Source organism: Cyclopterus lumpus, chromosome 7, assembly GCF_009769545.1.
Source record: "Cyclopterus lumpus isolate fCycLum1 chromosome 7, fCycLum1.pri, whole genome shotgun sequence".
Classification (NCBI taxonomy): Eukaryota; Metazoa; Chordata; class Actinopteri; order Perciformes; family Cyclopteridae; genus Cyclopterus; species Cyclopterus lumpus.
Genome location: NC_046972.1, coordinates 19,312,374 through 19,337,231, shown reverse-complemented (window position 1 = coordinate 19,337,231; position 24,858 = coordinate 19,312,374). Strand labels below are relative to the sequence as shown.

The window sequence follows — 24,858 nt, the reverse complement described above, 5'->3', positions numbered from 1 at the left end:
ATTAGTTGGGTGTCATCAGCGTAGCTGTGGTAGGAGAAGCCATGCGAGCGAATGACAGAGCCGAGAGAATTAGTGTACAGAGAGAAGAGGAGGGGACCCAGGACGGATAACAACACAAACCAATGTTATGCGGTGGCCTTATGTTAAGTCCTGTATCACTAGCTACTGCATGTCAATCAAACAGAGCAATGTGATTCAAGCCCTAAACTATAGTTCATCAACACTATAGTCGCACATAGAAAGTTGGGCCAGCCAAAATGAACCACGTAATAGTGATATTGTGTTTACTTTATATGATTTGATTCTCATCACCCCTCTTCCTCTCCAGCTCACGACACAGGCCTGGTGACGCTGCAGGTGGCAGCGAGCAGCCAGATCATCTCCAACTCGGTGGTGTTTGAGTACAAGGCCCGCGCTCTGCCGTCGCTGCCGTCCTCTCAGCACGACTGGCTCTCGCTGGATGGTAGGTCTCTCCTCAGTTTGACTCTTCCTATCCTATCCTCTCTGTTTTATTCACCCATTACTTCTTAACTCTTCTTAATCTGTTCTCTCCAAATTCCGCGTGGCCTTATTGATCTTGTTTATTTTGATCAATGATCTGCTGGACCATTATGCATTACAACTCCTCTCTGTAGGTTTTGATTTAAAGGAGTTTGTCACAGCGTACATATTCGCACGCATTAGCTTGGAGACAAACACGTCTGCAGGATGTTTGTGAATTCTTCCCGAAACTGCCTGAAGATGAACTGTGAGCGTCATTTTTACATCCATAGCAAAGCCGTGTTGTTAACTAGGCAATTTAACTCACTGGTTGTATATGTGTGTTGTTGTTAAATGTTTCTGCTGCATAGATACTGAGCTTGGGTTGAATTTCGGTTTGTTATTCGTTGTTGCTACAAGAAGATAATGAGTTGAATGTAAACATTGTGTATTTCAAGCCATAAATCATGTTGGTGCTTTGGTCCCGGGCCAGAACATAATAAAGGTCATGGAAAAATCCTTTATTTCCGTTGCTCCTACACAGTATGTGTAAGACTTTTTTATCAGAGTTGTTGGAAGGCCTTTTGTTGGTAATAATACAACATGCTGCTGTGCACATTACTGAATTGGAGCAAAACTGCACTTAAAGATTAAGAAAATTAATTAAAGTTGTTGTCATACAAGTGTGAAGAGTTGCCTGATGTAATGCTGTAGAACAGATCATTAGTATTGTTATTATTATTATTATTAGACAGATTTTATTAATGTATTATCAAGTATATCAATACCTTAAAAAGATTTTTAATAATATTGTGTTATTGACCAAGACAAGCGATTCAAGAGTTAACTTTGTTGTTGTGTTGAATGAGACATTTTCATTTCCACGTTGCATTCTGTTGTCCTGAGATGGGGAAATTAAATAGCACACGTGGAATTTAAAGTGTCATTTTGAGGTCAGTTCAGTGAGAGAACACCTCGTCGTCTCATCGTGCATATGTTTCAATCAGCCGGCAAATGCAATGCCAAACATGGACATTTGCATTTGAATTGTGCTGCAATTGTTTTGTGTGCTCCCCCACAGTAAAAAAAAAATAAAAGCTTTGGTAGATCAGCATTGTGGAGGGCTTCACATATAACAACGGATGCTGCAGGGTTGGCACATTTCCATTCTGTTTATATTCAGAGGAAGTCTGTGAGTCAGAAGACCGACTGTATGCATGTTCACCATAATGTAATGAGTATGTCAGTAGTCTGTGTGTGTGTGTGTGTGTGTGTGTGTGTGTGTGTGTGTGTGTGTGTGTGTGTGTGTGTGTGTGTGTGTGTGTGTGTGTGTGTGTGTGTGTGTGTGTGTGTGTGTGTGTGTGTGTGTGTGTGTGTGTGTGTGTGTGTGTGTGTGTGTGTGTGTGTGTGTGTGTGTGCTGCTGGGGGAAGCGTTGCTGCAGTGCTTGAGCATTGACAGGATAAAGTAGGGCATGGCGAAGCACAGGCTCACAGGACAGCTGCATTGCAGACGGCCCTTGAGGGAGTGGGAGTGAGTAATCGAGAGCTGGCGGCTCCCATACACAGCAGTACCAGTGGATCCCTCCGCCATTCATACCCTACTGCCTCACTGGCCCATTCACAGAACCAGTTAAGGAGGAGCTGACTGTCTCAGGGAAAACACAGCCCACCTTATTACCTTACTTATATTAACCCCTTTCCTGCCATCTCGCGCGTTGTTGTTACACGGCAGTGTGTGGTGTCCTATTTGAGGACGGCAATGACAATATATCCACAACGATCATTGACTGCGTTTGGGATGTTTCCCTTGTAACATTTAGCAGGATTTCAGCCTAATTATATCTGTGTTGCATCCAGCTACTGATGAACCATTTGTCTCCCAATTATGAGTATCATGAGTACAACAACAATGAGTTGAAAATCACTGAGATTATGGTGATACTCAAACAGAATGCAGCACAACGTGTGTGTGTGTGTGTGTGTGTGTGTGTGTGTGTGTGTGTGTGTGTGTTTTGTTCCATACCTGTGTATTCAAACTATGTAATAGTATGTCAAGTTGATGTGGCACCATGTGAGTTTGTGTGTGTGTGTAAGATATATATATATATATATATATATATATATATATATATATATATATATGAGTTAGCCATAGCCAGAGAGGAGGCTTATTTCTGTTGTTGCTCTGATTCTGTGTGCCAATCACACACACGGTGGATTGTGACTCCAGGAAATGACTCTTCTGGGGTCCATCCGCAGCTTCAGGGCCACCGCACCGCGGACAGAGCGCTTCACTTTAAACCTACACATAAAAGTAAATGCTGTGATCTGTTGGTCACTGTTTGCATTGCCATGGAGACGATGTGACTTATATTTCAGAAGTAGGGCAGGATGTGATCACTCGGGCACGTGCGGGTCATCCCATCGATGATGTCCCATCGATGATGTCCGAAGCACAACGGGGAAACGTCTAACGGAATAATGACAGCTCTACAGACACACTCCTGTGATTCCTGTTTACGTGACTCCCTTAAACGCGCCCGTCACCTGACTCAATGCGGACATGTACGTGCTATATGATGGATCACTGTGGGGTCCGTATAGTCCGCAGCAGCAGCGCTGTGCCGTCCACTTCCTCCCGTGGAAGACTCGCAGTGCTGTGATGTGCTAATGGTACAGCTGCCTGCCTGCCTTGATTTGTCATAATGCAGAGTGGGGGAAGGGGCGCCGTTTCCTCTGCAGCACTGCAGGTACGGAGCCATGGGCAGGACAGAAGGGAGAGAAGGAGGGGGAAAAAAAAAAAAGAAGCTGCTGTGGGAGCTGCAGAACACTCGTCGCCCGCCCCAATAAGTCCCCGGAGCTCAGATCCCCGGGACCCGAGCCCCGGAGAAGGTTCGCCGGGTAACAAGCCCCCCCGCATAGCGGCACACGCTGCCCGTTAAGTGTCCAAGGAGAGCGCGTGTTGCTGGAACTGACTCCCGAGCTTCTAACTACACCAGCGTGACAAACCGCGCGCACACACACACGCACACGCACACAATATGCAGGAGCGGAGGAGTGGGCGTGTTCGGGTAAACATGGTAAACTACCGCAAACCGAACCAGGTGTAGTTTCAGGACGGGGCCGCGGGACTGCGAGCAGGCGAATGCGGGTCCGTGTTTTTGAACGGTCGCATCGACTTTTACTCCGGTGTGGGAGAGACTCCTCCGCCGGGGCGCACAGTGAACCGAGTTCAGAGCCACGGTGTATCTATTTGATTGATTCTTCTACTTATTATTATTATGATTATTATTAGTAGTAGTATTACCGTGACACAGCCAAATAACGAATGATAATAACAACAATGCGATACGGGGCGCGCGTCTAGGAAGCAGGACCGCGGCTCGAGGAGGAGGAGGAGGAGGAGGAGGAGGAGGAGGAGGAGGCGAATGGGAACTAGGGCGTCTGTTTACCGGCGGCACGTGCGCACAACGTCTCAGCGGTATTTGTCATTTTACTGCAGGCTGGGATAGCAGCGACTACTAGAAACACAGGGAAAGTGTGTGTGTGTGTGAGAGGTGAAACAAGTGAAGAGGAGGAGGGGGCTATTAGACGAAGAAGAGTAGTGAGCGGTCTTCCTCTCTCTTTCTCTTTCTCTCTCTCTCTCTCTCTCTCTCTCTCTCTCTCTCTCTCGCTCGCTCTTTCCTCACGTCGCTCTCTTCCCTCACTTTGTTCTATTGTTGACGAGTCCTCTGTTGAGATTGAGATTCAGTCTACACCAAGGATCTATCTCTTTTTTGGGGGTATGGTTTCTCCGTGTAACACCATGCAGTAGTCTGGCCGTCAGGCAAAACTGCAATTTGAGTGAAATGCAGCTTTTGGCTGGACTTCTTTTGGGTCAGGATGCCTGTGAATGACACCTGCTTTTCCTAAAAGACAAAAGAGGCAGTACTTTTTTGGGAGCTTTGAGGTGGACTCTACCAATGGAAAATAAGATAGAAGGTTAGACGTGTTTAAGTTCAACCTATGGCTGTAGTGCTGTGTTTGTGTTGTTTTTCGCATTCTGTGCTCTTTCTTCCTCGCGAATGCCACGAAGAAGTTGAAGTTACACGTTTTTTTTTTGTTCACACCCCGCATGCTTAGTGGTCTCGATGTGGTCCAACTGTGTCTGTGCTGGAGCGGAGTTTTGAAGAAAAGCTCTATTATTATTTGTTTTGCCACATGTGTTTTCATGTGATTGCCTCGTTGCAGAGCACCGGAGAGTTGGCGTTGATAGTAGCCCAACTCCTGACTCACGACTCGTGCTTGAGCATGTTAAAGACTCCTCAAGACGCCAACAAAATAATAATCACTGTTAACAAAGGAAGTTGTACTTATAGCTCTCGTGCGCCTGTTTAAAAAAAAAATAAAATAAAAAAAGTCAGGTATATTTTTGGCAAAGCCTGCCTCCTCACATTTGAAGGACTCCGGATTCTTTCTTGTCGCCTGTTTGGTGTGCTGAACTCTTTGGACACCGTGTCTCGGGCTGCTGTCCTTAAACTGCCAGCTGCTAGTGCTGTTTCACGTGTTGTTGAAAGTGTGGCCGTTGCTATAGCGCATTGGAGGGTTGTCGCATCCCTGAGTGCTGCTCAGGTTATCGGGGCCAGCGAGTCGTCGGTATTATATATATATATATATATATATATATATATATATATATATATATATATATATATATATATATATATATATATATATATATATATATATATATATATATTTCTGCTGTTGTTTTTTATAGTTCCGATCGCAGTCAAAGCTCCATATTATCAACAGCCTTGGGTAAGAAACAGGTGAAATAGGGCGACATTAAAAACGCACGTTGCTACAGCCAACACTTCCGTCGCGAGTGCAGCGTTTCAGCACCACAGATCTCTGGACAGCGACTCCACGTTAACCACGTTTATAGTCTTCAAAGTTTGCTCTCGGTTGAGCTCTTTCCTTCAGTTCCAGTGAGAGAAATGCAGCTATACGTTGGTCTACCTGTTGCTTTCCTGTGAAGTTTTTGAGTTTTTCTTCATGCAATGCATGGAACAATATACATTGCTTCTATTGTAGCCTGTGAAGAGAACTGTGAAATACACAATACAAACAGACCAAAGTTCCAAAGTCGTGTGCAATATGTTTTGAAGAAGTTGCTTTTGCATGTTGTACATAGATCATAATCATTTATTGTAGTGATACCAAGTAACGCTATGTTTTGGCCACGTCAATGCAATGTGGTTTAGTATAATTAGCAGCAAGGAGATCAATCCTATATCCTTTTTCCACTGCACAAAAACATTTATTAGTTTTACAGGAGCAGGACTTTTGCCCTATCTTTATCATAACCACAAATAAAATAACTCAACTGTATAGAACTGTGTGGGAGTGTGTGTGTGTGTGTGTGTGTGTGTATATATATTTATATGGCCAAAATCTATAACAATTATATGCATCATCATATATGGTTTCCTGATAATTCAGTGATTAAATAGTCATATTTTTTTACAAATAAAACATACTTGGCCTTTCTAATTGTATTAACGCCTTTAGTGTAAAATGAACATAAGTTAAGTTGGTTATAAGTTATTTATGCATGCACACAAAAACAGAATAATCAGATCAAGACAATAGTTTGATCAATTATAACCCATGATTTCATCACAATCTAAAGATGCTAAATTATCAGACTGACTTATCGCCCAGCCCTAATACATACGTATTTGCAAGTATTGTGTATGCAAGTATGTTTCAATGCACGTCGGGGGATGGATGTATATGTGTATGACCATTATATCATCTGTGTGCATTGTCTTTGTCATGGGGGCATGAACACGCAGGCTGTGAACACTGATTTGCCTCCAGGTACGTTAAAGAGCGGGCTATCTAGCTATCGATCTATCTAAAAACATCGAATAATATAAAAAATAACAACAGTATTATCAGTTGATGTAATTTTGGTGACTGTGTTGCTGTTGAAGTAATAACAGAATAAATAGCAATAGTAGTAGTAGTAGTAACAGCAGCAGTGATGTGGGAATGCTTACAACTCAATGTGATGGATCACCAGACAAGATGTTTTAAAGAGACGCATTTCAGGAGAAACAGTCATTTGTAGAGAGCACATCATTTCTGACTTTTATTGTTGACTATTATTATGTGATAGCTTTCTTTTCGCAGTGATGCTACATCTTGTCTATCTAATGCAATTTAATAGAATCATTTATTGAAGGCTTACAGTAGCACATGTAGTGTGTGATTGAACTGTCAAATAGGTGTCCAGTAAAGCCTTTGGTACGCTTTAAAGCCATAGTTTGTGGTTTGCAGTCGGTTACATTGTATTATGCGTCTATGCTGGGATTTGAAATATGCATTATACTGTCTGCCTTTGTGCTAACATACTCCAGTCTGCCTATATACAGTAGCACAAAGGGATCATTTATTTTTGCTGTATTATTTGCTAATTGAACAGTATATTAATAGCTATAATCCAGGGAAGGTGCTTCTTTTATGCTTTGTTTTAAAAAAAAATGTTGCTTATTAAATTCTGGTTCAGTCCCTGTTCATGCAGTGTAGTTGTATCCCTCTGAGTTGTCATGAAACCAAATAAAAATAGAGGGGGTTTACATACATAGTCTCAAACCAAACAAGCATGATATAACATGCTAGATATAAGATCACCGTTCAGTCTGCTGTTTGTCCTCGCTAAATTACAATTGTAGCTACTGTACAATATATACCATAGATAGGATATGTATGTGACAAGAGATTGGAATATAATTTTGAATTCAATGTTGAAAAAGATTTGGATGGAAAAGGGAAGACAGCTTGATAAATCCTGTGAGTGTGTTTAGCCTAACTGTGTTGTCTTACTGTTAATGGGAGGCTTTGGAGACTTCCTGTCCCCTGGGTTGTGGTGTTTCACATCAGATTGATTTATCTTGGAAATTGTTTCTCCACTCATCTCTCAGTTGCCTAAATCTGATGTGTCAAGCAGCATCTAGTTGTTTATGCCAATAGCTATCTAACGATATGCACGTGTTACTGCATCGTCAATCTATATAACAAGTCAAACTCCCCTGGTTTACAAGACAAAAAGCCAATACCGCGTTACTCTATTAGAGTGATAGTGGATGATGGTAAATCCCCATGGTGTGCACTCTTGGCATTTTAGCCTTCAAAATGACACAATGTATCCACTCAGTGTTCAGACTAAACTCCTATTGACCTATTGAACAAATGCCAGTAGGTCAAACGCTTCTTCACCTCCACGGCAGGATAGAAAAGTATCACTTGAGCATTGTGACCTTTATTTGTGGTCATTAAACTTCAGTTGAAAATAAGAATTTGTTCTTAATCAATTTCGCCCGGCTAAATAAAGGTTAAATAAAAAAATTTAAATACGGTTGTGAATAACTCCTCTGTGGAAACAGCGGGGAGGCGGTTTGTCTGATAGTGTTCCACCTGTCGCTGTTGTAAGTTGGTGGTGCATAGCAAGAGAAGAAGTGCTGAGATGCAGACGTGTTGCCGTGTTTAACTTGAGTTTTTTTAGATGGGGAAATCCAGATGTTGACATCAATGGTGAGCGACTTCTGCTGTTGTGAACAGGTTGAGCAATGTTGTATGTAAGACCAGGAACGCCATATGATATTAGCCCACTGGCAACACGATGTTGGCTTGAGGGACAGGGCATACACAAACAGAGAGAGCACTGCAATGGCAAACATCTAAACTACATCTGTACGGTATGAATCTGTCGTGGTTACGTATTTGTTTTTTGTTTCCGTTTCTTACACCAGACCAAAAAAACATTCGGTTTCATGGGAATTGGAAAACTCAAAATTGCATCTGGGTGTGAATGTGAACGAATGTGTTTGTTCGTGTGTGGATGGATTGACGACCTGCCTCTCACCTCCGCCCCGTGTGACCCTGAACAGGATGATCCATATCGCAAATGGATTGATAGATTTGATTTGATGGCATAACAACAGCTTGCAGAAAAGAAAGATGTCTCTTTGAACAACTTAAAGCTTCTGTTATTTGTGCTTTGCTAATGAGAAGAAAACAAAAAGAAGGGGGAAAAAAAACGATAGATGGAATACCACAACCGCTCATTACGCCCGTTTGAAACATAAGGTCAGCCTTTGATCAACAGACAGCCGTGTGTTCCAGCTGCGAGGGCCGCTGCCAGATGGCCTGGCCCCTTCACCCTCCACAATCACAAATACCAGCCCCTGTCAGTCAGCTCACCCAGAGAACCAGAGGGAGGCTGGCCTCTGGGCCTTTCTGCTGGGTTACATGTAAGAAGCTGACTGGCTGCAGGGCGATAATGAGGTCCAGCACTAAACTTGATTGGCACGACCACAAGCAGAGGTTTAGACGTGAGGATTAAAGATTTCGTCCCACACTCTATTAGAAGTTCACTACACGGATAACCCCAATCCTGTCTTCTCATCTCACTTCACCCTTGTTCTTTCTTTACCTGTAATCTCTCCTGCTGTCGTCTTCATCCCCTCAGGCTGATCTCTCTCCCACTGTGCTCCTCGGGTAAACATCCCATGTCCTTCCTTCCGCTATCCGTCTGTATGTCAACCGTTTTCACGGAGAGTTGCTGCAATGTCCCGGAGATGAAACGGATCATCTGGGGCAGGGACGTTGTGCGGGTTAAACCCCCCCCCCCCCGATGCACCCGTCCTCTGCGCTCCACTTCTCTCAGAGGACATGAGTGTCCTTTGAGAGAAGCAACAGGAGATCCACCGCGATCGGGGACCTAGATTTATTATGCAGACGGTATACTTGTGCTAGACCAGTGTCTGGTGGGTCCCACGATGAAAACACTATCAATTTATTCTAATGAACGTCGGTCCCAAGGCGAGCGATGAAGTTACTCATGTGGGTTATCGGTCGTGAACATTCAAGACCTCTTGTCACAAAGTGGGTCTTTGTTCCCGTATTAGCCAATCATTTGGCAGCGTACTCCCTGTCATTTTAAAAAAGCACACTGTAATTGTTAAGTAACAGACTCTACAGAAAGAAATACTTCAATCTCTTTGAGGTCATCATCAAAGTAACTTTCACTGGAGAACATGAAACACTCAACAGTATAACTCACAGTAGACATGAGTTCAGGTAGAGTGTGAGAAGTGATGGAGCATGAACATCTGTGTATGTTATGCTATATGTTATGAGTCCTCTCTCCTTTCGTGTTTTTCATATCCAATTTGAATGGAGAAAGTTAGCTCGCGCCCGAGTCCTACAGGGGAATACATCTCCGAAAGCAAGCGGAAGAGATGTATTGTAAATATCCACAAGCGAGTGAACTGGACTCAAAGTTAGGCATATTTGTGTCATGGCAGCTGTGAGTTTACACCTCCGCTGACTGATCAACTTCCATTCAAGTGTCGTCAATATAACGAGTGGTGGTCTGCCCCATTTTGGCACCCAACCGTTTTTATTCTCTTTTGTTTAAATTAGCTTGTCACAGTTTTCCCTACATGGGTGAGAGTGACCACGTCTGCATGCCACACGTCGTCACAAGGGAGTAAACCGGAGGAGTGGGAGGGCGTTTGCGACGTCACAGTGTTGTTATGGTTCTGTTTGGCTGCCCACCCTTCCATGTCTCCTCCCTCTCCCCTCCCACTCGTCTCTACCCCCATCCTCCCTCTGCAGTGGACGTGCATCGCATTTGGAGCAGCAGGCAGCAGGTGGAGATGACATCATCTGCACTGCAGCACACTGCAGCACTGGGTCTGAACAAAGACATGTCAGCCTACCGCTAACTATCCCCCTCTCTCTCTCTCTCTCTCTCTCTCTCTCTCTCTCTCTCTCTCTCTCTCTCTCTCTCTCTCTCCCCATCTCACGGTCTATGTCCCCAACCCCCCAACCCCCCCTCCTTGTCAGCCAGAGGGAGAGGGGGAGCATAGCCTTGTACAAAGTCAGGCTGTTGTGCTGTGACCTATCTCAACCCTCTGACTCCCCTCCTTACACAAGCACTCAGTCTAGAATGGGCCCACGAATGTTCCCCTCACCTGTTTCCACAAGTCGCCATGTGGAAAGGTGAGGATGGATCCCTTCATAGGAAGAAGCACTGCAAACGCTCCAAGCGTTTTTTTTCTTCTTCTTCCTGCTCGATAAGCGAGTGACCGGCTGATCCGACAGCAGGCTCACAGACAGTCTGCAGCTCGCACAGATTCCTCAGTGGTGTCCTCCAAGTGCATTGTTCACGTTGCAGCATGTTGTCACTGAGAGCACTAATTCACCAGGCAGTGGCATTATGTTTTTCTGTCCAATGATAGCAGTTACTTGACCTCGTTTGCAAAGGCTTACAGGAGGTCTGACTGTGACATTACCTCCCCATGGAGCCCTGAGCCTCGACTGCCAAGATACCGTAAAGCTCAAATGTCGCCAGGTCGTGCTGTGCCGGCTCCCCACTTGGAGTCATTAGGTCCCCACCTATGGTGTCAACACTGAGAAGAGAGAGTAGGTCAAGTACACAAAAGCACAGCAAAGAAGATTTATGGACTCAATTTTTCTTTCTCCATTGTTTGCCTTTCTCTCTCCAAATCTGTTTTTATTTTATTTTTTGCTGGAATACGGAGTCCTTCCCCTCCCCATCATCAATAAGCCAATAGCACGCAGGCAGACCATACACACACAGCCATGTTCCTGTCGCCTAGTTACCACTCGGCAGCAGGTTGCCACAGAAACGGCCTCATAGTGGCTAAATGGGGAATGCTAATGCAGTCTTCTGTACTCCCTGCTGCAGTGGGCTCTCTGTGCCCATCCCATTCCACTGTCTGTACACAGCAAATTGTGTGCGCGCGCGTGTGTGTGTGTGCGTGTGTGCATGTGTGTGTGTGTGTGTGTTCGTAGGGTGGTCCCCATAATGTCTCAGTGAAGCTTGTGTCTTGTAACCTTACATTGCAACAGGTTTAATATTGCAGTGTGGTGATCATAACCTTCTCATTTCTCACTTAAGAAGTTATTTGCTCTGCCCTCTCACCGCTCAGGTATTGAATTATGCAGTGTGTTCTATATTTCCAGCAAGGCAAAGAAACTTGAGCAGTGACAACCCCACGAGAAAAACTACACTGATTGACAACACAAGGGTGCAAAGCAGTAGTTAACTACCTGAGTACCATGTAAACACTCTGGAGTCTGATACACCCCCATCCATCCTAATGTGTGGGAAAGCTGGGTTTGATGGTCTCTGGATAGGTGCATCTACTGATTTATTCAGTCCTGGCAGCTTCTTAGTCCATACAGGCTCATGGAACGGGGGTGAGCCATGAGTGAGTGTACTTAATCAGCTGGAGAGGGCCGTCAGCTATACACTCCCCTCCAGAGCATGTCTGAAGCCCTTTGTGAAAGGGTGGACACATTTAACATGCCCCCGCTCATTGGCCAATCGTTACACCTGTATTAGTCTGTCGGGGCTGCGTTTGAGTGGTGCGGAAGAGATGGCAATAAGAGTTTAGCGATGGCAGCCATTAGCATATGATTGATGGGCTTTAAAGGTTATTTTAGTCAAGCCAATGTTTTCATGAAGTCCGTGATTGATGCTATTGTTTTCACTCACACTCTGGGGAGATTAATAATGATTATAAGGGTGGTTTATGTTACAGCTGAACGCAGAACATTACAGTAACTTTCCATCAGCTTTGCTGTAACTCTGAAATGGGCTAATGCATTTGCTCCTGAATGGTTGATTGTGTATGCCTCATGATGTTGAGCCCCCAAGTCACTGCGACAGTCTTATTGCTGCTCTGAGCAACATATTTGGTGCAGCTTGTGGTGCATACTGTGTGATCGTTTGTCTTGTCAGGACACCGGGTTGTTTGTGTGCTGGTAATGGCAAAGACAGACTTTTATTTATTTTTTTTCCTTTTCCTTCTTCTCTTTCTTTGCACACTGAATGCTACTTGTGTGCTGACGTGTTCTTCTTCTGTGTCCCACTGTTTGCCTAGATAACCAGTTCAGAATGTCTATCCTGGAGCGCTTGGAGCAGATGGAGAGGAGGATGGCAGAGATGGCCAGCCACCAGCAGTCGAGCAGTGCAGGGAGTGGCGGAGCTGGGGGAGGAACTGGGGGAGGAGGAGGAGGAGGAGGGGGAGGCGGAGGAGGTGGAGGCGGAGGCAACAACAGCCAGTCACAGGTAAAAAGAAAAGCCACATCAAGCTACTCATTTTGTTGTGCATAGAGACGTAGATGTGACGTAACAGAGCAATCACGTTGGGTTTTCTCATTATCGATTGACATAAGTGCCGTATAACTACATGGGACATAAATGATGTTGTTGTTTGTTAAGGAGGCATATACAAAAAACAATAATGATCTTCTGTGTATGTAAGTGTTTATCTGGTCAGGCCAGCAGCTCTTTTGAGAGTCGTGTCGTCGTGGTCTGTGAGAAGATGATGAGCAGAGCTTGCTGGGCCAAGTCCAAACATTTAATCCACTCCAAGACCTTCAGAGGCATGACACTCCTTCACCTGGCTGCAGGCCAGGGCTACGCCACCCTTATCCAGACACTCATCAAGTGGCGGTGAGAACAAAATGACTCTACATACTGTGTTATAGCGCCTTGGTTTGTCATTGCTGTGCGTCGCACTAAACATATTCTATATAACACTAATTATTTTTCTCTCTTTCGTCCAGCACCAAACATGCTGATAGTATTGATTTGGAGTTAGAGGTGGACCCTCTCAATGTAGATCACTTCTCCTGCACGCCTCTGGTAAGAGAGCTGAACTTAACATTTTTAAAACAGCGTGAGCAAGAACATCCTAGTTTGTGTGATGAGATTAACTTTGCTGCTTTTTCCTTTTTGTCTGTTTTCCATCCAGATGTGGGCATCTGCGCTGGGTCACCTGGAGGCAGCGGTAGTCCTATATAAATGGGACAGACGTGCACTAGCCATCCCAGATTCTCTGGGTCGCTTACCCCTCTCCATCGCCCGATCTCGCGGCCATACCAAATTGGCGGAATGTCTGGAGCAGCTCCAAAGGGAAGAGCAGCAGCCGCCAGCCCCTCTACCACCCGCAACTCGCATGTCTTTCTCCCCGGCCCCCGACACCCCCACCACCGACAGCTGGATGGTCAACTGGGCGAACAACAGTGGAGTAGCACCCAGTGGCAAGAAAGGGGGTCCTGCCACCACTACCACCACATCCAGCACCACAAGCCTCAACCCAGGCCAGTAGAGTTCTCTTTTTGCCTGTCTCATACGATACATGAGTTAGGTGGATAGCCTCACATGAGTCACAGCAAGATCCCTTGTTTTCTGTCTTTGTTAGTGGATTATGCAACTAATTATGACATGTTGTGTTTTTTGCAGACTTGAGAAGGCCCAGGTCAGAGCCCTCCAACTACTACAGCAGCGAGGGCCAAAGAGACCTCCCACTAGCTAAAAAACATAAACCCAACCCAGAACTGTTTCAGACTCGGCCCGACAAGGCCATGTCTGTCCCGCTGAGCCTGGAGCAGCAACAGCCCCACAAGCTGTCCTCTGGTCCCAAGAGCCTGTCCTCAGAGGGCCTGAGCTCAGACAAAGGCCTGTCCACAGGAGGCAGCACGGGGACCACCAGATGGACCTCCAGAGAGAGTTTCTCTAGCAGCGGCATGGGGAGGAAGGCGTTGGGGGTCAGTGGAAGCAGCAGCTTGGGGAAGGAGAAACTGGTGAACCGGTTGCGTCAACGGGAACAGCTGGGCATGCTGGTGATAGCTGACAGGGAAATGGCTGATGCAGAACTATTATCCTATCGGGAAGATCTGGAGAACCAGGACTGTCTCACACAGATGGATGACCTGCAGGTGAGAGTAAACAACTGTTTACTCCGTCAGCGAAATGTGTAGAACTTGGCACTATAAGCTTTTGATTTAAAATGCCTACATTACAGAAATTACATAAGATAATATTAGCCTTCGTGCAGCTGATGATAAGATACATGCAAAGAAACAATCAAGTGGAAAAACTGATTAAACCGATCTCCTCAGTTTAGAGTAATTGTTCTGTGAAGTTTGGTAAAAAATAAATACATTGTAGTATATAATGTATTTTCTGATATTATGTATACATATATTATTTGAGGGAGGCTGCAGTATGGGTATTTTAGTGGCACCACTTTGTAAAGTGGTATGCAAATTCATTTAATTGTCACCAGTGACCAAAGCGTTTGCTAGATGAAACTCCAATTAGACATCCCCGCCCCACGCAGCCTCTTTGATGTCCTGCCTTCTGCAGTGGGTAGGCTGCATGCACCAGGCCAACCTGGCACTCTGTCGATGACCATCACTGCATAATAAACTCTATATTGATCCCCTTCCATAGCCAAGGGATTCTTTCAGCCATCCATCTCAGGTTAACTACTCCTCCAAAAGATGAAGTGCTGGATTAGTAATTTTAACAGCATCACTCATCTTCTTTCCACTCTATTGGCTTTTGTCATATGGGTAAAAAAATAATTTGACATGCATGTCTAGATCATGTCACCAAAATAGGTAGTCACTCAACTGTATATAGTGATAAACATTGACAAGCTGGGCCCTCCCCTCTTTTATCTTTGCTGTCTTAACAAAACAGGCAAATATGATGACTCTGGCAGAGCACATCATTGAAGCAACTCCAGAGAGAATCAAAAGGGAGAACTTCACCGCAGCAGACTCTGTGCCCTTAGACACATCAGGGGTCAGCAACACCATGAACTGGCTGGCCAACTACCTTGGAGATGTGGAACAGCTGCCGAGCATCATGCACCTACGGTAAGGAGCACCGTGGAGCGGAAAATAGCAGATATGCATAAAGCATTGCCAGCATATTTGCAGTGTGTGTGTTCTCCCCACTGCATTTTTTGTGCTATTTTTTGTCCACAAAGGATTCTACTTTGTGGGAATAAAATGGACAGTGAAAAAACAAACACTGTGAAGAACACATTTATTTGCAGCACTTACTGTAAAGTGCCAGTTTAAGGTCAGAGGGAAAAGTGCCACAAACTGTTGAAACAAGGATATTTGTATTATGCATCAAGCCTTCAATAGATCCATAAAGAAATGTAGAATCGTGAAATGTCCAATTGAAAAGAGAGGCTGTTATATTTGATGGAGGGGCAGTAGCCCAGAATTACCTATTATCCATTTCAGTGTTACCATTTGGAACTTAATTTACACCCACGACAGTTTGCAGGCAGTAAAAAAAAAAAGAAAAGTACTAATTTGAACCAATAAACGCTTTTTTGTTAAATCGCTCTATGTGGCATAAAACCTTTGCACAGTGTGAAAATATAATAATTTTTTTAAATGAGTTGTGATTCCTACGTCCAGCACTAATGTGCTAAAGAACGAAGCTGATCATACGTGTAAGTGTTGGGTAGACAGGTAGACCTACATATAACCAATAAAAGGGTTTGAAAAAAAGCAAACATGTCTGTCATCCTTCTGTCCTCAGATCTCTTTACAATGAACCCTTGAACCCATCATCCAACCCCAGCCTCAGTCCTGGGGGGTCTCCATTGAGAGAGGGGCCCCAGGAGAGGTCTGCGCTCCCGTCCCCAGCTGACTGGAGTGAGTTCATCAATGCCTCCAACAGCAAAGTGGAGCGAGACCTGGCCCAGCTGACTCTGTCTGATCCAGAGCAGAGAGAGCTGTATGAGGCCGCCCGCCTAGTCCAAACTGCCTTCCGCAAGTACAAGGTACAGGCCCGGCCCTCGGGTTCCTATGCTGTGTGTACTGCAGCCCGCCGTGAAGGGGCTGTACTGTTAGGACTGGTATTATTAGATGCTTTTGCTTTTGGAGAGATGTTGAAGGGTTCATTTCTTTATTTGGTTCCAAGCTATGGAGCTCTTGATTGTTGCAGTAAAGTTCAGGGTTGTGATACATGTTCATTAGAATCTTTCTAATGTTTCTAATTGTGCCTAATATTATTCATGATGTTCTATCTCTACCTCTGTCTCATTCTCTGTTCCTCTGCTCATATACACATTACAACACAAACAAATATATATATATATATATATATATATATATATATATCCAAAAATGTCCCTGTGGTTTCAGCATGGGAAGGTGCCTTGAGCAGAGCATGGCCTTGCTTAGAGGAACGACTGCACTGTTCCCCGTATCCCTGCTCCAATTAGACACAGTTAAGCTTATGTCCTCTCTCTGTGTCTCTTTTTCTCTCTCTAAGTTAGGTTGTATGGAGCCTGCTACTGCCTGTTTTTAACTAGCTTCCACACACACCAGTCCCCCCCCCTCCCCCGCCCGATCCCATGCCTCAACTCGCTACCCACCCCCCTTCCCCCAGCTACTTTTAACGAGTTTTCATATCACAAACTGTCCGCTGTCGTTTACAGTTAAGCCTGTCTACCAGCTGATACTGAGGTGGACCTTTTGTAATCGCTCCAACAGTTCACCTCCCAACTGCTCCCCTGGGGGCCAGTTCCCCAGGGGTGGACTCATGCCAGGGTGGCATTCACATGTCGGCCACCAGGAGAACTTCAGGGAGACTTGACACAGCCGCTGATATCCTGTGTGGCAAAGCTGTAGGTTAATTTGTGTGACCTCTGACCTTTCCACCTCTACTCTCCAACAGGGGCGTCCGCTCCGAGAGCAACAGGAAGTCGCTGCTGCTGTTATTCAACGCTGTTACAAGAAATACAAACAGGTAGGCACCTGATATGGTCGCATATAATGTGTGCTTTTGTTTACGGGTTCCAATGTGATTACTGTATATCATAGTTTTTTGGGAGACAGAAATCTACATGAGTGAACTAACTAAATGTCTTCAATTAAGTTTTTTTTTTTTTTAGTGTATAGGATAGTGTATGTTAGTCCATATTTACAATATGTTTCCCTTTTCTGTTTGCAAGCTAACATGGATAGCCTTGAAGGTAAACATTTCTCACTACCAGCCGCTAAATTAGTTGCCGAACGTTGTTCTTCTACCACAGCGTGAACCCGCAGCACCATTGCCGTGTTCACACGCAGCAGCGAAGCGTGACACGCTGCCTTGTTTTCTCATTGGCAGTATGCACTTTATAAGAAGATGACGCAGGCCGCCATCCTTATCCAGAGTAAATTCCGCAGCTACCACGAACAGAAGAAGTTTCAGCAGAGCAGGAGGGCCGCCGTGCTCATTCAGCAATACTACCGCAGCTACAAGGAGTTTGGCAGGCTGAAGCCGCACCACCGCGGGGCTGCTGCTGCCCTGGTGCAGCACAAACTGAGGTAGACGCACAGGCCAAATACTGCAATATACTAATCCTGCTCAATACTGCAGGATTATGAAAATGATGTGCATGGAGTTGATGAAGGATAACTAGATTCCTTAAGTCATTTACTGTATGCACAGGCACACTTAAGGATTTAAGAGACGATGAACACTTCAGGTTATGCATTTTTTTGGAGCTTATTACTTAGGATTTGTCTTGGAATAGGACCCTCCACATTTTCACTGAATGAGACAAGATACAAACTTAAATTCATATTAACGGATGTGTAACTTTTATCCTCTTTCTGATGTTTCACAGAGGTAGTCTGCTCACAAAGAGGCAGGATCAAGCTGCCAGGAAGATCATGAGGTTCCTGCGTCGCTGCCGCCACAGGTAGACCCCGACACCGACTCACACGTTTACCAACATTGTCATGTACGCATACGTACACGCAGAACTTTACATAGGCGTGGTAAAACGCCTCATTCAGATTTAATGCACGGGTTGGTTCATGGCTGAAAAGAATAAAAACCCCATTGAGCTAATCAGTAAGACTCCGTAGAAACTACCTCTAGTTCCATGATCTTGTCCATCTCTCAGCTCTTCTCTTTACTCGGTGTGATGTGTTTGAATTGTTTTTTGTTGGACATATTGGGTGGTAACACCTAAGCTCCACCCCCTTCCCCTCACTGTATTTGGCCCCTCCCCACCCGTCCTCGCCCCCTCCCTCACAGTGCCTACTGTGTGCTAATAGCTGTCTGGTATTGTTTTGCTGTTTATGCCAAGCCCTTTGATGGACCATAGACTGTTCAAGCGGGTGAGTGCAGCCTCAGCAACTCAGTTCGTGCCTCACTCTCTCTCTCTCTTTTTCTCTCTCTCTCTCGCTCTCCCTCCCTCTCTCTCTCTCTCTCTCTCTCTCTCTCTCTCTGTTATTCTAAATGCCTCTTTCTCCCCCTTATCTCCCTCTCTGTCTCTCACTCTTTAATAATACAATTATCTCCTCTCTTCCTCCTTCCCTCACCTTCATTTTCTCTCTCCCGTCCCTCCACCCACCCCATACCTCCTGTTCCATCACTGTTGCTTGATGCCTGCTTGCATGAAGGCTGCCAACTTGGGGCCACAGGTGGACTGAGAAGCTCAGATTAAAAGCAGAGAAAACCGATCTTGAACTAACCAAATGCTTATGAATGACAAAATCACTGCAACACTTAACAGGCACTTCTCTGACTCTCTTTATCTCTGTCTTTCTCTCCTCGGAAAATTACTTTTTGTTCATATCGTTTTTATTGTTTTTTTTACTTTTGTGTGGTTATGCAGACAGACAGTTTGAGAGAATGGGAAGCTATTTTTTCTTCTTTTTGTTCAATCCTGTTTTATTCTGCTGCATGTCAAGTGGTGACACCGATGAGCCTTGCTCTTCTACTTCTAGGCATGCTGTGGGCCTGCTGTTCCTCCAAGTAGTTGTCTGTCTGTCTCACTGTGGCTGTGTGTCCCGTTTCTAGCCACTCGACAGACTGAGAGAGGGGCTCAACCCCTCTAATGAACTCAAACTGTGTCAAACTGTTGAATGTATTATGCCCACTGGTTCATCAGAACAAAACAAATGCATTAAAAAAAAAAAAAAAGAAAATACAACTGGAAACAGCTCAGAAGCATTTATAGAAGTTTGAGCTTTTGAGTATTTCCACAAACATTTAACCTCCTTGCTGTTGACGTGCATATTTCATGTTTTCACTCGTTTTTTCCACGTCTGCTGTATACTGTTTTTAAATAGGGCGCCGGGCTTTTAGAGCAGGTGAGATTGTTGATGCAACCACCTCTTACGGCAGGCCGTGATATAGTTACAAAGCTGTGACCGCATATAGGTCACAGAACAAAAACAATAGATTCCTCCACCCTTTGGGAGCGAAACACAGAGCTTTAATGGATTCATACCTCCAGGGAGTGCTCTAGCTCAGCATGAGAGGACCCAGCACACACACACACACACACACACACACACACACTGTATCTAACCCTGTAACTACGCAGTCTTCCACTTTTCTATACATAAATGCTGCAGTAGGTACCTTCCGCTAAGAATAAGATAATAAGGTTAAACCCATTACATGGTGGTCGATGTGTTCAAATCAATTGTTCCATGTGAAAGCGCACGGTTGCACAGACGCGTTCTGCTCATACACTTGAGACGCGTGCCTCTTCTATGAACCCGGCTTCTGGTGGTATTCTTTTGTGAGCTGCCAGACAAATGCATTTATGAAGACTTGAAATATGAGTTGCTTTTTCTTTTCTTTTTTTTTTTCCAGAAACTGAGAATTCTTTTCTCAGCCTTGACTTGATGTGTTTCGAAATGCTTCTTTTGGTTCTTTTTGGGGTTTTATATGCGGAAGGGACCTCGACCTAGTTTAAACATTTAGTGCAATGATTAATGCTTTTCGTCATTAACCAGCTAGATTTAGACGGACATTTCTAAATGACGTTCTCTTTATTTTTCAATAATCACCAGTGTCACATTCTGCATTATGAGGTGTCTCAGGGTGCCGTGTGTCCCTTTTGAAATGAGTAGCATTAACTTAAATAATAAATGCAATCATAGTAATTATGATATCATTACCATGGGACACTTCAAAATGAAATGTCTCGTATTTATTGTGCCACAAAAAGTGCATTTAATCCTTAATTGTGATAGATTAACACTCTAATGATTGTGTAATTGCGCTATAATTATTCTCTGTTGTTCATTCCAAAGTTCAATTGAGTCTTGACCAACACTTCCTTTCACAGCCAGGAGTAGCTCCTGAGGATCCGTAGTTCGTCGGGTTCTGGCTGAACAGTGTGATACTGTTAGGCCTCTTGATGAGCATGTTACTAGAAACCCATGTCGTTGACGTTATACTCAGACACACTTGTCTCTCTCTCTGTGTTCCAGGGTGAAAGAATTGAAAAGGGCCAGGGAACATGAGACCCCTCAGAAGAGCCCCCTGGCCATGTGACATCACTCGCCTGACTCCTCCTTTCTTTTTTTGTTTGTACCCGAGACATTTTACAAGAGGAATGGGAGGGGGTGGGGGTGGGGGGGGGACATCAATGCAAACACTGCGATTATTACTACTTCTGCGGTGTTACTGGTTCAACTACTATTACATGTACGACAGCATTTTTTCACATATCTATTCTTTCCACTGACTCGGTTTTGGTCGGAGAGTGGCAACTTTGGGATTATAAACTAAAAGGGGTCGGGGGTGGGTGTGGGGGTGCAGAACATTTGCTTCATGGCATTTTTGTTGCACTTTTTTTTTTCATGGATTGCGTTTTTTTGGGAATATGAAGAGGTTTTTTGGACGGTGAGGAGGCGAACGCAGGACATGCCTGAGGAGGTCTGTCAAACAGGAGGACCTCAAGACGTAAATTAAGGCTACTGCAGAAGATCTCAGAGGATAAGGGGGAGACCACGCAGAAAAAAAACACTCTGGGCTCTAATTGTGTTTTAAGTGACCAATCAATTCATTTGAGGAAGGATATTTTCTTTTTTTTTTACCAAATATATTGGTCACCCACACACACACACACTTCTATCCACTGCTGTAGATGATATAATATGATATTCAATTTAGCTCAACAATTCCCACTGTCCCACTGTGCTCTACCCCACCAGTCTGCCCACACGGGTGGAGCTACAAATGAATGTAGTCCGGGGTTTAACCATGCAGAAGCAGATGGGGGATAAAATATTTTTGTTTTTGCCATTTCTTTATAAAAAAAACAGAAGAAGAAACCTATGCTTTATGGTATATATTGTCACTTTATTACTTGAATTTGTTCCATACTGTCCAATGTATTTGTTCCATCATGTCCAATGTATTGGTGATCTGTATCTTCAGACTCTATGTTGTTGAATCCTACCAAGAAAAAAAATGCATGACTTCTTGGCAAGAAAAGTCTTTGCGTGTGTGCTTACGGTCTAGTCTTTCAGCCTATCCTCTGGTTTCCTTTTTGTTTCCATCTTATCCCCCATAAGTTCTGTCATCTCAGTAATGAAGCTACCCCCCCCCCCATTCTCTCCCCCCCCCCCCCCCCCCGTATTGTTCCCCGTTTCTTTTTGGTTTTGCTTCGTTCAGTTGATTGATCCTCTGAAACCGAACAAGAGAAAAGAACTTGCCTATTTTGTGTTGTAATGGTTATGGTCATGCAGTTTATTACTGTTCTTTTTAAATGAACTTCAGAGCCTGTGAGGGTTTTTGAGGGGAAGATCACATACATTGCCTTGACGTCTTAGAGATTCTTTGAGGGGTCCCTAAGCTTGTCCCAAAATAGGGGTTTGACAAATCCATATTTTTGACAATTGAGCGATTTCTGTATATAAAGAAGGCTGAAAGTACGTAGGAAAAAAACATTTACCCAAAAGGGATTGTATTTTAGAAATATATTATTTTATTCATTAAAAATGGGTCAAAAACAGGTACGAGACAAAAACAGAATATTTGTATAGTTTTGTTTGAATGCCTAAGAAGTATGGTTGTATTGTTTGTATATAGTGTAAATACCTGGGATAAAAATGAGCTATGTGCATGAAAAGTATGAACAGAGTCAAAAAGGGATAAAAAAAAAAAACAACAACAAAAGCAGTAGTGGCTATGCTCTGTATAATTAAAACTATTTCACTATTAGAGTATTTTATTTTATTTTGATTGTTCTTGAGAAGAACATTTTGCTAAAGCATGATATTATTGCAATATAAAAAAGTTAAAAAAAAAAAAATACTGTATTTAGAGTTAGGAGATGTCTGCATTATCATAATGGTTGGTTATGTTTACAGTTTTTATTTTTTTTTATTTGTTTGTTTTGGGCTACCAAGAATCTTTTGCCAATGGTGCCAAGGTATGTGAATGCTATATAGCTTAAGAAGAGAATTAAGTTAATGTTTGCAGAACAGATAATCATACGGTGAAAACACACACTAGCACTGAAGACCATAAGATCACAAGTGGTCGATGCTCACTAGAACAATAAGGTACACAGATTGCAGAGGGAGTTATATGTAAGCAGAATGCATTTTAAGTCCGTCATGTCTCCACCATTCCCACAGATAACTGACGCATTTGACCATCACCGAATACACAGCAGAGTTTACATTTTATTTGTGTTGTCATTGCAAATGGAATGTGTTACTGAGGTATCTCGCCTGAGCTTAAAGATTGGCAGCCTTGTCCATGGTGTTCCTATAAAGCGATCCACGTAACTGGTCTCCGTCACTGAGAAAGATTGAATTCACCTCTTTAACTTTACACTACCTTGCATTAAGCATTGGTTTATCAATTATTGGCTGATCCCTGAAATAAACCGGTGGCAGGATTTTCATAGAACTATAAGCTTTAATTAAAAGACGACAAAAAAAAACAAAAAAGCACCGTGATCAAGGCTGCCAGGGTCTAAATAGACCATGTGTTCCATGTCAAAAGGAACAAAGAAATGGACGTGTAGTTGAAAAAACATGTGTAGCATACTGTACATGACTGGATTTCTTTGTCAAGCAGCTGAAAACATTTGCAAAATGAACTGTTTCGACAGTCAAAAGGTGCTAAACCGATTCTATCCGGAAGGACAGCACTAAAAGTTGTCACTTGCCTCGATGCAGGGTCAATGAGCCAAAATGACTGTAGTAACTTATGTGTAAAACAGTGCACTGGTGCCATTTATTATTATGGGGCATAAGATGAGTCTTATACATTGGATAATATATATTATATGTATCTATCAGTATTGATTGGGCTGTAGGAACAATCTGAGAGAGAACATGAGCTGCTGGTTCAGAGGTGCCTGTTGGTTGCTGCCTAATTTCTATAATATATTCTGACCAGAACTACCGGAAAGTGTATTCTATATCAAAGTAATGACATTTGATTATTCAGCCAAGTGCCACTGAAAAACTTGAGTTTTGTTTATTGAAAGTATTGTCATGTTTGTTACAAAAACAAGAAAAGAAAAATGATTAGGCTACGGAAGATATTTCTCAGATTTATTTCCTCGACTGACTGGTTGTTTGTTGTTTTTGTTGTTTTCCACACACCTGATATGTGAACTTTTATTTCCCGAGTGTTTATGTAGAAAGTGCCTATTCATATCCTGATCACACAAGCCCAGTGTCAGAATGCATACAATGTACCTGAGGTTGAGAGAATGTGCGAGAACATGGGTCACCCACACAGACAGTGCTGTATCCTCTACATGAACACACACACGATCACCGTCACCTTACACTCACCAAAGCGACAATATGATATCCCCACAGCACTCCAGCTTGTCGACATGCTATATAAGCTTGACTTTTCTTTTTTTTTACGTACGCCTTCTTTTTTTTTTTTTTTGTAAAGGGACAGCTTGTTAAAAATCACATTTAGATATATGCCACTACTGGGGTTTGTTGCCTTGCATTCATCCTCCTGGTCTGTGGTTCAGAATGCATAGCCAATGCAACGTCGTGGCGAAAAAGGGAGAAAGGGTTTATTATGCTTGCATGGGTAAAATAGTTAACTGGGTGACCAAACTGCACCTAAAGCATGCTTCTTTTCCTAGAATCCGTAGTCAGATAGACTTCTTATAAAGACTTACTGTTCTGTAAAACGATGAACGTCGGTTCGACGTGTCACAGAACTCAGAAAGACAGAGGGCACGTGACTGGAGGGCTGACAGGGGGGGGAGAAAAAAAACCTACAAATGAGCCGGTGATCGATACTCGGTCGTTACCGAGCTTTTCATAAGCGAGGCGTGAGGACGGGGATTGTTTCTAGACCAAGCTCAAACTTTTTAAGACCTGTTTTTTCTTTATTTATTTTTTTTTATTTTATTTTTTTCTATTCGTTTAGATTTGATCAGTGTGCTCCCAACTTCAAATAGGACAAAATGTACATGGTTGGAGACCATTGTCACGGTATGTATAGCGAGTATTTAACGAAGTGACGCAACACGCAACACACGCACAAGACGCAGCACAGCAGCACACATGCAGACGGTGTCAGTTTCATTTGTACACTTGAGCGGCATCGCTATTCTCCAGGCTGAGGGACAGGTTCACCTCCCTTCTGTATTTTACTCAGGGTGCCAAAAATGGGGAGGAGGAGGGGGAGGAGGAGGAGGAGGAGGAGGAGGAGGCAGAGGCAGAGCAGGACCCGTGATTCAC

At 43.8% G+C, this 24,858-nt stretch overlaps 1 protein-coding gene across 1 annotated transcript in view; it reads left to right on the top strand.

Moving 5' to 3' along the window:
• The window catches only part of camta1a (calmodulin binding transcription activator 1a), a 147,195-nt gene extending 125,489 nt beyond the window's left edge, over positions 1-21,706 (top strand). Inside the window, exons 8-20 of the mRNA XM_034538255.1 lie at positions 329-463; positions 12,447-12,634; positions 12,831-13,021; positions 13,135-13,213; positions 13,323-13,671; positions 13,814-14,289; positions 15,059-15,237; positions 15,920-16,163; positions 17,063-17,134; positions 17,498-17,697; positions 18,000-18,074; positions 18,468-18,521; positions 20,611-21,706. Of these exons, the coding sequence (XP_034394146.1) occupies positions 329-463; positions 12,447-12,634; positions 12,831-13,021; positions 13,135-13,213; positions 13,323-13,671; positions 13,814-14,289; positions 15,059-15,237; positions 15,920-16,163; positions 17,063-17,134; positions 17,498-17,697; positions 18,000-18,074; positions 18,468-18,521; positions 20,611-20,674 (2,306 nt within the window). The 3' untranslated portion in view covers positions 20,675-21,706. The remainder of the gene's footprint in view (positions 1-328; positions 464-12,446; positions 12,635-12,830; positions 13,022-13,134; positions 13,214-13,322; positions 13,672-13,813; positions 14,290-15,058; positions 15,238-15,919; positions 16,164-17,062; positions 17,135-17,497; positions 17,698-17,999; positions 18,075-18,467; positions 18,522-20,610) is intronic.
• The last annotated feature ends 3,152 nt before the right edge of the window (positions 21,707-24,858 follow it).